Source organism: Bison bison, unplaced genomic scaffold, assembly GCF_000754665.1.
Source record: "Bison bison bison isolate TAMUID 2011002044 unplaced genomic scaffold, Bison_UMD1.0 scf7180017864280, whole genome shotgun sequence".
NCBI classification, from domain to species: domain Eukaryota; kingdom Metazoa; phylum Chordata; class Mammalia; order Artiodactyla; family Bovidae; genus Bison; species Bison bison.
The window spans coordinates 4,928,026-4,941,699 of NW_011494852.1; the positions used below are offsets into that span (position 1 = coordinate 4,928,026).

Below are 13,674 nucleotides of genomic sequence, written 5' to 3' on the forward strand. Positions count from 1 at the left end.
TGAGAAAATACTTGAGGAGATAATAGTGGAAAACTTCCCTAAAATGGGGAAGGAAATAATCACCCAAGTCCAAGAAACCCAGAGAGTCCCAAACAGGATAAACCCAAGGAGAAACACCCCAAGACACATATTAATCAAATTAACAAAGATCAAACACAAAGAACAAATATTAAAAGCAGCAAGGGAAAAACAACAAATAACACACAAGGGAATTCCCATAAGGATAACAGCTGATCTTTCAATAGAAACTCTTCAAGCCAGGAGGGAATGGCAAGACATACTTAAAATGATGAAAGAAAATAACCTACAGCCCAGATTATTGTACCCAGCAAGGATCTCATTCAAGTATGAAGGAGAAATCAAAAGCTTTACAGACAAGCAAAAGCTGAGAGAATTCTGCACCACCAAACCAGCTCTCCAACAAATACTAAAGGATATTCTCTAGACAGGAAACACAAAAATGGTGTATAAACTCGAACCCAAAACAATAAAGTAAATGGCAACGGGATCATACTTAACAGTAATTACCTTAAACGTAAATGGGTTGAATGCCCCAACCAAAAGACAAAGACTGGCTGAATGGATACAAAAACAAGACCCCTACATATGTTGTCTACAAGAGACCCACCTCAAAACAGGGGACACATACAGACTGAAAGTGAAGGGCTGGAAAAAGATTTTCCATGCAAATAGGGACCAAAAGAAAGCAGGAGTAGCAATACTCGTATCAGATAAATTAGACTTTAAAACAAAGGCTGTGAAAAGAGACAAAGAAGGTCACTACATAATGATCAAAGGATCAATCCAAGAAGAAGATATAACAATTATAAATATATATGCACCCAACATGGGAGCACCGCAGTATGTAAGACAAATGCTAACAACTATGAAAGGAGAAATTAACAATAACACAATAATAGTGGGAGACTTTAATACCCCACTCACACCTATGGATAGATCAACTAAACAGAAAATTAACAAGGAAAAAAAAAAACAAAAAAACCATGTATCTATAAAGTTCACTAAAGCAAAGCACAGTAAAATTAAAAAAAAAAAAAAATCCAGTGAAAATCTACATTTGGAAGATTTAAAACCAGTTCTCAAGTGTCTAGATAGGAGTACTTTTATTAGTGACACGTAGCATTTTGGGCAGAAGAAAAAATATCATATTAGTATAATGATGGGAATATTTCCAAACGCCCATTTCCCTACTTTATCTGTAGTATGAGCTTCTTTCTCACTGTTCAAATATTGTCTTTACCTTACATAAAGATTCTGTGTGGTTGAAAGGTTTTTAGAAAATTGCAGGCAGTGTGCTACTGAAAATAGTTTGCTATTACAAAAGGAGATGAGAAAATTTGGCCCAAGTCAAGGTGCCTTCAGGGCGCACCTGTGGGAGGCTGGTTGAAGCTGCAGGTTAGTTTACACCCAAGACTTGACAAGATGCACCAAGTTTCCTAACACAGGCTGTCGCATATCAAAGTGAAAAGTCGAGCCTTCAAGAGCGGTCAGTGGCTGGACAGCTTGAAGACACACGAGAAAGAAGGAGTCCGTCAATTTACATTAAAACAAATAAAAGCAAATTGACAACAGAAAATATATTGCTTTATCTCTACATTTCCCTTTATCACTAATATGAAAAGGGTGGTCATAGGATGTTCCTTTAGTGTGTGCCTCTAAATAAACCCTGAGTGCTGAAAAAAAAAAGAAAAAGGATCTCTTTTCACAAAAGACTCTGGAAAAACTGGATATCCATTGAAAACAGAAAAAGGGAACTTAAACTCTTACCTTAAAGAATGAAACTGACATGGATCACTCTTTTAAAATGAACATCTAAAATGATAATACTTACATATTAAAGAATAAAATATGCATAATGCTGGAGTATGCAAAGACTTCTGACTTTTGTAGTACACAAAAAGCAACAATCATAAAAATTTAAAACCTGTTTAACTGGATTTTGTCAAAATTAAAAACTTCAGCTCTGAAAGACACCACTAAGAAAATTAAAAATCAAGTCATAGACTGGGAAAGATATTCCCAGTATTTCTATCTTACAAAAGACTTGTATTGAGAATGTATAAAGAACTCTCATAATATAGGAATAAGAAGACATCCAGATCAACTGGAAAAAGATCTAAACAAATCCAGAAGCTATATATCAAAGACAAATATGCAAAATAAAAAATACCCAACAATTTTAATTGTTAGGGAAACAAAAAATTTCAAAAGAATGAAATGCCAAAACACACCTGCTAGAATTAACTAACGGAGAAGGCAATGGCACCCCACTCCAGTACTCTTGCCTGGAAAATCCCATGGATGGAGGAGACTGGTAGGCTGTAAATCCATGGGGTCGCGAAGAGTCGGACACAACTGAGCAACTTCACTTTCACTTTTCACTTTCATGCATTGGAGAAGGAAATGGCAACCCACTCCAGTGTTCTTGCCTGGAGAATCCCAGGGACAGGGGAGCCTGGTGGGCTGCCGTCTATGGGGTCACACAGAGTTGAACACAACTGAAGTGACTTAGCCGTAGCAGCAGAATTAACTAAAATTAAACAGTGACCATACCAAGTGTTGGTGAAGATATGCAGCTATAATATAATAACTATCATAAATTGCTAGTGGGAAAGCAAAATGGCACAACCACTTTGCTTAACAGTTTGCCAAGTTTTTTTTTAATAAATTTAAACATATATTTTTCACATAATTTACTGATTTCAAATCTAGGTAGGTTTTAGTCAACAGAAATGAAAATATAATCCACATATGAGCATATTACTGTAAAAGTCAAAAAGTGAAAGAAAAAAGTCTATCAAAAAGTGAGGGTATAACTAAAAAGTTGTGGTATATTCATATAATGGAACAACAGCAGTCAGCAATATAAGGAATGTTCTGATACACATAACATGAATTTCAAAAGAAAATTACATTGAGTTAAATAGGCTAATCCCCTGAAAAGCACATATTCTATGCTCTTTGTATGAAAGTCTAGAGGAGGGAAAACTAATTTACAGTGACAAAAGCAGGTGTGATTAATAATACCTTAATAAAGGCCAATGTGGCAGGAGAGCAACTGGTTGTAGGGGGGCATGAAGGAACTTTTTGAAGTAATGGAAATTTTGTAACCTTGATTGTTGTGGTAACTGAATAAATCTTTATACCTTTCTCAAAGTTCCTAAACTTGATCAACACTTAAAATGAGTTGCTTTTTATTCTATGTAGATTATAGCTTAAAAATTTTTGATTTAAAAAAAAAGGTATGTTTGGGATTCTCCTCCAAAAATGGAAGAGTAGCTCTTATTTCACATTTACTGTAGATAACAGCTCTAAACTCCAGAAAAATATAATCAACGCCTCAGTTTCCATGGGAGATGGATTTCAGGACCCCCTGCAAATACCAAAATCTCAAGATACTCAAGTCCCTTACATAAACTGTGTAGTTTATTTATATATAATCTATTTTATATTGTTCCATATACTTTAAATCACCTCGACTTACCATATGTAATACAATGTAAATGCTATGTAAATAGTTGCCACTGTCTAGCAATTTCAAGTTTTGCATTTTGGAACATTCTGGGATTTTTTTTTTTTTTAACATTTTCAATCTGTGGGTGGTTGAATTTGTGGATATGGAAGGGAAACCTCATGAATATGGAGTGCTGACTATAAAAAGCAACTATCTGAAGGCACTTAAAAGTGACCCAAACAAACAGAAACTGGAGGGAAGGTTTTATACTTAGGAGAAGAACGACAGGAGAACTGCCAATTCACACTACTTTCAGCCTAAATGCAGGCCCCAAGTAGACATCAAGTATGGCAAACAAAATCCAGGTGGAAATCCATGGTCCTACTGGCTTGAAGGAACAAAAGATAGAATTTAGGACAACAGTAATTGGAAAAGAAGTAGGGAAATCCTGAAGAAATGAAAGCCAGAGGCAGGAGTTGGGGGGAGCCCAAGGACACTGAACAAACTTTATCCACACCTTTAGCTGATACCCCAGTTAGGCATTCATGTGTCAGAATTTGAGACCTCTGGTTAAACATAAAAGAAATCAAGCAGAGATTTGGGCTGCCACTAATTAGAGAGTCTGAAGTTTAAAGTTTGATTTCAGCCTACTTAACTGTCCAACAAAACAAGTCAACTTCTATGGAAATTAACTGATAGAGGAGATTCTCTTCTGCTGTAAACAATTAAAAAATTATAAAAAATATATTAAACATATGTTTGTAAGCACTGGCTGACTGACAGCAGAGCACGGTGAGCTCTGAAAGGGAACAAAGTAAGCTTTGACTGCCCAGCTTATAGTCTGTAGGCAATTTCCAGGTCACAGCACAGGGAGGGAAAACACAGAGCCCAGCAGTCTTTCTGAGTGGAAGAAACAGAGATGGGAGTTTGAAGAGTCCAAGATGACTAGAACTGCTAAGCAAAATACTGAAGAGGAGGGAGCAGCAGAGAGAGAGACAGAGACAGAGGCTTCTCCAGACATATGTAGAGTGATACCCTTGAATCTACAGCTGAATATTGATCTCAAAATACACGGGCTCACCATCAACACAATGAAAGGGCATCTTACAGAATGGGAAAGTTTCTGCAAATGACCAATAAAGGGTCCAAATTACAGGCTTCCCAGGTGGCACAGTGGTAAAGAACCCACCTGCCAATGCAGGAGACACAGGAGATGCAGCTTCAATCCCTGGGTCAGGAAGATCCCCTAGAGAAGGAAGTGGCAACCTGCTCTAATATTCTTGCCTAGAAAATTTCAAGGACAGAGGAGCCTGGTGGGCTATAGTCTATGGGGTCACAAAGAGTCAGACATGACTGAACACACATACATCCAAGCTATTAATATATAAGCAGCTCATACAAACTCAATATTAAAATAAAACCCCAAATAACCCAAGTAAATAATGGGCAGAAGACTGAACAGACATTTTTCCAAAGAAAACACAGAGATGGCCAACAGGCATATGAAGATACTCAACATCACTAACATCGGAGAAATGCAAATCAAAACCATAATGAGATACCATCTCACACCTGTCAGAATGGCTATCATCAGAAAGACCACAGACTAACAAACATTGGCAAGGATGCAGAGAAAAAGGAACCCTTATAGTCTGCTGGTGGGAATGTAAACTGGTGCAGCCCCTGTGAAAAACAGTTGGAAGCTCTCAAAAAATTAAAACTAGAACTGTCACATGGCCTAGCAATTTCACTCCTGGGTAAAATGTAAAAACACTAATTCAGAAAGACACATGCACCACCCCAATGTTCAGAGCATTATTTATATTGGCCAAGATGTGAAAGCCACCTAGGTCCCCATCAACAGATGAATGGATAAAGAAGACATAGTGAATAGCCACACACACACAGACACACACACACACACACACACACACACGCATAAGAATATTACTCAGCCATTAAAAAAAAGAATGAAATTTTGCCATCTGCAACAACCTGGATAGATTTGGAAAGTATTATATTTAGTGAAGCAAGTCAGAGAAATACAAATACCGTATGTCATCACGAATGTGTGGAATCTAAAAAATACAACAAATGTATATAACAAAACAGAAACAAGACTTACAGACAGAGATCACTAGTGGATACCAGTGGGGAAAGGGAAGGAGGGAGGAGTAAGATAGGTGTAGGAGATTAAGAGGCACAAACTACTAGGCATAAAATAAATAAGCTACCAGAATATACTGCATAGCACATGGAATACAGCCAATAAGTGTAACAACTATAAGTGGAGCTTAACCTTTAAAAACTGTGAATCACTATGTTGTATACCTGAAACGTATATAATATTGTAAATCAGCTGAAAAAAATAAAGAAAAGGTGGGAGATGCTCCAGGTTAAAAAGTATTTAGGATATTCCCAAAAAATTAAAATTAAAAATAAATACTAATCATAAGAATGCCAGAACGGCTATAATAGTATCAAACAGAATAGATTTTAGAAAAAAGAATATTATCAGGGATTAAGAAAGGCACTTTATTTTAACTTATTTATTTATTTTCTGGCTGCACTGTGTGGCATGTGAGATCTTAGTTCCCCTACCAGGGACTGAACCCATGCCCACTACAGAGGAAGCATGGAGTCTTAGCCACTAGGTCACCAGGGAAGTCCCAAGTAAGGCATTTTATAATGACAGAGGACATCAATTCATAAAAAGACAAAACAATCCTAAATATAAGTTCACCTAAAAACAGAACTTCAAAATATATTAAGTAAAAACTTATAGAACCTAAAGTTAAAATAGACACAATTATAGCCACATGAATCCTACATGTAGCTCAGTCGGTAAAGAATCTCCCTGCAATGCAGGAGACCTGGGTTCAATTCCTGGGTCAGGAAGATCCCCTGAAGAAGGAAATGAGAACCCACTGCAGTATTCTTGCCTGGAGAATGCCATGGGCAGAGGAGCCTGGCGGGCTATAGTCCACGGGGTCGCAAGAGTCAGACATGACTTAGCAACTAAATCACCAGCACTGTCCTGTCAGGAGCGTGTGATGTCTGGTTGTCCTGCTTCAGTGATGCCAAGAGTGATCAGCAGTGTCATCCTATTCCATCCATTTAAAAAAGCTCAGTCAGCCTTCCCATTAATAGTTTTGGGCTTCCCTGGTGGCTCCGATGGTAAAGAATCTACCTGCAATGTGGGAGACCCAGGTTCGATCTCTGGGTTGGGGATATCCCCTGGAGAAAGGAACAGCTAACCACTCAAGTATTCTGGCCTGGAGAATTCCATGGACAGAGGAGGCTGGAGGGCTACAGTCCATGGGGTCACAAAGAGTTGGACACGACTGAGCGACTTTCACTTTCACAGCCACACTTGTTACTTAAGAATGACTTCCTTTTCTGTGATGGGTATAACAGACTGAAAATCAATAAGGATATAGAAAACTTTACCATCATAATCAAGCAATTTGACTTGATTATTTACAGAAGACACCATCCAACAACACTAGAATATACATCCTCTACAAGTACATATAGAACATTCATCAGATGGTACTATAATCTGTGGTACAAAAGAAATCTATAAATTAAAGAATGAAATCATATACAGCATGTTTCCTGATTGTAACAAAATTAAACTGGAAATCAATAGGAGAAAGCTATTTGGAAAATACCCAAATATTTGAAAATTAAACAAACTTCCTCTAAACAAATGGGTCAAATCAGAAAGCATGAGATAAATTAGAAAATATTTTCAAATGAATAAAAATGAAAATACAACATGTCTAAATTTGTTAGAGGGAAATTTAGAGCATTAAATGTCCTATGGGGAAAAAAAAGTCCAATATCAATGATATAAACTTCCATGTAAAAATAAGAGGTAATTAAATCCAAAGTAATGAAAAGGAAAGGAAATACAAAGTGTAAGAGCAGAAATGAAGAAACAGGAAACAGAAAAACAGGAAATCAATGAAACCAAAGGTTGCTGCTTTGAAAAAAATCAGCGAAATTAATAAATCTCTAGTCAACTGATCAAGGAAAAAACTAAAAGTCACAAATAATCAACAACAGAATGAAAGAGCAGCACCATTACAGATTACATAAACATCAAAAGGATAAAAAGAGTAGATTTTTGAACAATTTTGTGCCGATAAATTTTATAACTTGGATGAAATGGACAAATTGCTTAAAAGACATAAATTATAAAAGCTCACTGAAGAGAAAAAAATTGATAGCATGGAAGTCAAAGTGTTAGTTAGTTGTGTCCAACTCTTTGCAACACCATGGACTACAGTATGCCAGGCTCCTCTGTCCATGGAATTGTCCAGCCAAGAATATTGAAGTGAGTTGCCATTCCCTTCTCCAGTGCATCTTCCCAACTCAGGGACTGAACTCAGGTCTCCTGCATTGCTGGCAGCTTCTTTACTGTCTGAGCCACAAGGCAAGCCTGAATAGCATTAATAGCCACAATTCTATTAAGGAAATTGAACTGCTAGTAAAAAATTTTCCCACAAACAAATCTTGAGGCTCAGATGCCTTCACTGGTGAATTCTAACAAACATTACGGAAGAAATTATTATGGAAGAAATAATAACCATTCTACACAAATTCTTTGAGAAAATAAAAGGAGAGAATAGTTCTCAACTCATTCTGTAAGTTAGCATTACCTTCACACCAAAACTAGACAACAACATTACAAGAAAAACTAGAGACCAAATTATTTATGAACCACAGACAAAACAATCCTTAACAGTGTGTTAGTAAATTCACCAAGCAATATGTGAAAAATGAATATATGAATCTATCATAACCAAGTGGGGTTTATCCTAGGGATAAGCTGGTTTAGCACTTCAAAAATCAATCAATATAACTCATCATGTTAATTTTAAAAGGGGGAAAACCACATAATACATAAAAAACAACAGAAGCATAAAAACTTTTAACAAAATTCAACATTCATTTGTGATAAAAATGATCACTAATCAAGAATTTCTTCAACCTGATAAAGAGCATTTATGTAAAACCAATCACCAGTGTTACACTTAGTCAAAAACTACATGCCTTTCCCCTTAGTCAGGAATAAGGTAAAAATATCTGTTCTCACTACTTATATCAACACTGCACTGAAAGTTCTAGACAATGTAGTAAAGCCAGACAGAAATAAAAGGAATATAGATTGGAAAGCAAAGATGGACAACAGTAATATTACACATCTGACATGATTATGTGTGAAGAAAATCCTAAAGAATCTACCAAAAAATTACTAGAATAAGTTTAGAGAGAAGGTAGGTTAATAAACGAAAATGAAATTGCATTTTCATATACTAATCAACTGCATTTTATTAATAAATAATGGGAATCTGAAATAAAAATGAACAGTATTTACAACAACATAAAAACATCTCAGTATTAATACAACAAACATTTGCAAGACTGGTACACTGAAAACAACAAAACATTATGGTTACCCACTCCAGTATTCTGGTCTGGAGAATTCCACGGATTACAGTCCATGGGATCACAAAGAGTCAGACACAACTGAGTGACTTTCCCTTCCTTTCTGTTTGGAATGTGAAAAAGCTCTGGATATAGATACTGCTGATGGTTTAATACCTTTGCTCTTTTTCCAATCCTCCAAGTGTTTGCCCCAATGCTCACTTATGGATTTTTATGTTTCTTATACTTTTCTGTTTAACTGTGTGTGTGTGTGGTGAAACATATGTGACATAAAATTTTATCATTTTAATCATTTTTCAGTATATAATTCATTGCCATTAAGTACATTCACAATGTTATGTAACCATCACCAGTATCTACTGGAGTGGGTAGCCATTCCCTTCTCCAGGGGATCTTCCCAATCCAGGGACTGAACCCAGGTCTCCCGCATTGCAGGTGGATTCTTTACCAGCTGAGCCACCAGGGAAGCCCAAACAAAAACTCTGTGCCAGTAACATTGAACAGTTAACTCTTATCTTACAGTTTGCCTAGTATTAAACCCAAAGCACATTAGAAGAATGTTTAAGACAATCCATTACGGGAGAAGAAGATATTAAAGTACACATTAACAGTTTAAATTCAAGGATCTCTTGAAGGATCAGAGGGGAGAAATAGAGGATTCTTGGTTTTTGTACAATCTGCCAAGCATAGCTCTTGTCTCAAAACCTCAAGACAGGACTTCTTGACACTTAACAGCAATCTGTCAATTCTATCTTCATCTTGACTGTTCTTTTCTTTGCAAGACAGGTGCATGCTGTATTATGTGCTGTGTTGTCCTTAGCTGCTCACTCACATCCTACTCTTTGAGACCCTATGGACTGTAGAATGCCAGGCTCCTTTGTCCATGGGGATCCTCCAGGCAAGAATACTGGAGTGGGTTGCCATGCCCTCTTCCATACAGTACTATATTCTCTTTTAATTTGAAGAAATGCATTTTTGTTCTAGCACTGTTTCTGGGAGAAGACTGAGAAAAGATGTTGAATGATTACACCCACTTAATATGTGAACACTGGTTAAAATTAGAAGGGGCATTTGTGGAAGGTAAAAGCTTATCTGACCAATAGAACAAGTGGGTACTGCCTTCCTAAAGGGGAAGGCAAACAGGAGGATTTTAGTACAAGAAAAGCAAGTGCTCAAACAGTCTTTAAACAAACAAACAAAACTATTTCAGAAAAGGGAGAAGAACCATCATCTCACCTGAGCCATGGTTTTGAGATTTACAAGAGATGACCAGTCTTCCTTTGGGCTCTTCTTTAGAAAAGGGGTGGTTCCTAAGAAGGCAAAACCAACACGAAAAGAAGCCACATGACACCACATACGTCTTACGACTCAATTAAAATTGACTCTATTTCCTTTGCTTTGGTGCTTGTCCACTCTGTCCACACAAATACAGGGGGATAATGAGCTAGACAAATATTATTTCATCCCCAAAGCTAGAGATACAGGATCTTGGGGCAAAAAGTTAGATTCTGGGCAAGCCGCTCTCCTCTCTATTACCACTTTTCTCTCCGAAGCTGCCTACTAACTACTTCCAAGTTCTTCTCCATTAAGGCTCAACCTACATCATGACCAACAATACATGAAAATACCTGTCACCCCATACCCTGAGTACCACTGATACAAGGTTCTCGATGCTTGCCAAAGTATACATTGTGATTCTAGCTCTTATTTTTCTCATTATGAGAGAGGATAAGCTTCTAAAGTTTTTAAAAAACCTCATCTTTTTTAAAAAAAATAGAAGACAAGCCAGGCCGAATCAGGCCACCAACTCCCTAGTCTACAGCCACCACCAGCCCCTACAGACATTACCACAGTCCATCTTTAGTTTCCTGTCTGTGAAAGGTCTCACTTTTCTAATAACTAATAGACTAATAGTTAATAGTTTAGTTATTCACTTTTCTAATAACTATTTTCTGGATTGATATTAGATCTTTTTTAAAGGAAGGAAATTAATCCTGTAAATACCTAAAATAATTTTTATAGCTTTTCTTTATCATATACTTTATTTCCTTTACATATTTGAGTATATCTGGACTTCATATTTAGTTCCACTGATCTTTTCATTTAACTGCCAGGACTACTCTGCAGTTATTACAGTTTTAAAACATATTTTAGTATCAGGTAGGCCTACTCCCCACCTGCATTATTTTTCTTTAACCACTTCTGTCTTGTTCATTATCTCCTAACAACTTTGGAAAGTTTAAAAATTTTACTGAAATTTTACAGAAACTTCATGAAATGTCAGTTTTGACACTTACCATGTGTCTTCTGGTTCTTAAATCTTTAATTTTTGAGTCTGTCAGGAACATCAAATTTTTTTTTTACAAACCATACAACCTTTGTATCTTGTATTTTGACGGCCACTTCCCATAGTTTTCTGATACACACACACACACACACACACACACACACACACAGTCTATTGTTAATGTCTTTTCCAGCAAACCTGAGTTTTCTGTTGTCATTATTTTTAACAGGATGGTAATTAAGAAATTTGCCTACCTCAGTCTCAGCAGATGTCCCAAAGATGGTGAGCAAACAAGCTTTTAATTGTCCCTCATGCTATAATAAAGTCTTAAAAAGCAGCTGACTGTAAAGTTTTGCTACCATTAATTTAACTCCGAGTAGGAAGAGGCTCCTTCAAGAGGCTAGAAGAGGCTAAGAAAAGGGAATGTCTCTTTAACAGAGCAAATTATTTTTAGAACAGTTTTCTAGGGAGAAAAGAAATAGATGCTTCTTCCTCCCTTATAACAAACAAGGAGCTCCTTAGACCCTAATACTACTCTAAATCAAAGTAATGAGAGAATTTGGGGGAGAAATGTACATGCTTCCAGGATATGGGGGAGTGGAGTGGTGGTGACTAAGAGGGCTAATTCTCATCTGAGGTCCAGATGGGGAATCCATGGATGATGGAGCATGCCTAGGTTGGCTTACATACTGTTCAAGAGGACTGACAGGAAAGAACAAGACCTACAAGTAGGTGGGTCACTGCATGCCAAGAGAAGTATCTGGAGAAGTGGTTGTGCCCATAAAAAGGGAACTGTATCTGGAAGTTCCCAACAGTGGGGTCTCTCAGGAGGTAAGGTATTTGTTGTTGTTCAATCACTGAGTTGTGTCCGACTCTTTGTAACCTCAGGAACTGCAGCATACCAGACTTCCCTGTCCTTCACTGTCTCCTGGAGTTCACTCAAACTCATGTCCATTGAGTTGGCCATGCCAAAGTAAGATATGACTTACACTATATTATAATGGTACCAGTCATGTTAGCCTGTTTTTGTCCTTGACTTATGATTTCTCTTTTTCAGCTCCCAATCCATTCCAGCTGAAGACTATCAACCTAGAAGGAATAAAGAGGGGGCAAATAGAGGGATTAGAGAAGAAACTGACCACATTTTCTTTCACACAGCAGACTTCCAGCAGGAGGGAGCATTTTTGCTTTTAAAACAAGTTTGAAGTACTGATTTCTACACTGAACATTCTATTCAGCTAAATGAGGCTGATCTCGTGTTTAAATGTTCAGCATCTTTGTAAAGACTGAAGAAATTATTGAACCTTTATTGTCCAGGAATTCACCCAAATACAAACTTTGAGAACAAAAACTCCCAGCAGTTATGGGAGAAAGTTTTTTCTGTGCTCCCAACAGTGTTCTACTTATGTCAACATACTGGTCATTAATCAATAACGGGGTTTCCCAATACAAGATTGTACCACCTGAAAATTATTTTAATTTTAACTCCTCCTCTCCAATTAAAAAATACGTATTTTTTTACTTGTCTATTTGCCAGAGTCAAATTTTACAGGCAATGGCCGATATGCTGACAATCTAAATAATACATAGTACTTACTAGTCTTGAATCTACTTTCTCAAGTGTTCCATCTCAGTCACACAATGAACCAGCCACATTCACAGTCACCGTGAACTGTGCACTTACTTGTGTGCACAAATACTTTAAAATGTGACATATTCACTGTTGTATCACCCACTACACAATCCCAATCCCACAGCCACACGTCATACATAAACTCATAGAGCTCATTACATACTTCTACGCAAAGTAGCAAAATTTTACTCACAAACCCCTTACTGTTGCCACTCCAAAGTTGCACAGCCTCAAACACAGACTCGCACCTAATTTAAAAATTAGACCACACAGAGACCCTCTGACTTTCATAAACAATAGGTTCCATAACGTCGCACAGAGTAACACATGTCCACACACACACAAGAACAGGCACAAAAAGCTACACAATCAGAACGCCTATATGTACCAGGCCGAGCTCACAGCCGCCTCGGGCTCCCTGTTCTACCTCGGCGTTCCCAGCACTTGCTCCCAGTTTCTTCCCCTACCTAGGTTCTCGCTTCCCTCCTCGCTTTCTCTAGGGCCCGGATTCTCGCTTTCCTTCCCGGCCTTCTCTCAGTCTAGGTTCCCTCTTCTTTCCTTGGGGTTCCCAGCCCAGGTTCCCACCTCCCTCCTAGGCAATCCCCACCGGGTCCCAACATCACACACCCGCCCAGCGCCCGCTGGACCTACTAGCCTCACCTTTGAAAGAGGGACAGCCGTCTGCGCCTGCGCACTCCCGCGCGAGCTCTGCCTCCCAAGGGTCTCAGCGGCCTGTCTTCAGTGCCGTGGCCTCGGCGCGCGCCTTCTCGACATCCGGGCTTTTGCGGCCTTGAACTACATTTCCCACAGTCCCTGGGTGGC

General features: G+C 37.9%; 1 protein-coding gene across 4 annotated transcripts in view; it reads right to left on the reverse strand.

Annotated features, from left to right (window-relative positions):
* The window catches only part of ZNF567 (zinc finger protein 567), a 29,894-nt gene extending 16,261 nt beyond the window's left edge, over positions 1-13,633 (reverse strand). Inside the window, exons 1-4 of one of the 4 annotated variants that reach the window (XM_010849061.1) lie at positions 13,513-13,633; positions 12,209-12,308; positions 11,474-11,629; positions 10,169-10,242 (exon numbers count right to left, since the gene is read on the reverse strand). In XM_010849061.1, coding sequence (XP_010847363.1) covers positions 10,169-10,177 — 9 coding nt within the window. In that variant the 5' untranslated portion in view covers positions 10,178-10,242; positions 11,474-11,629; positions 12,209-12,308; positions 13,513-13,633. The other 3 variants (XM_010849058.1, XM_010849060.1, XM_010849059.1) reach the window with 3 other exon arrangements.
* Between the last annotated feature and the right edge of the window lie 41 nt (positions 13,634-13,674).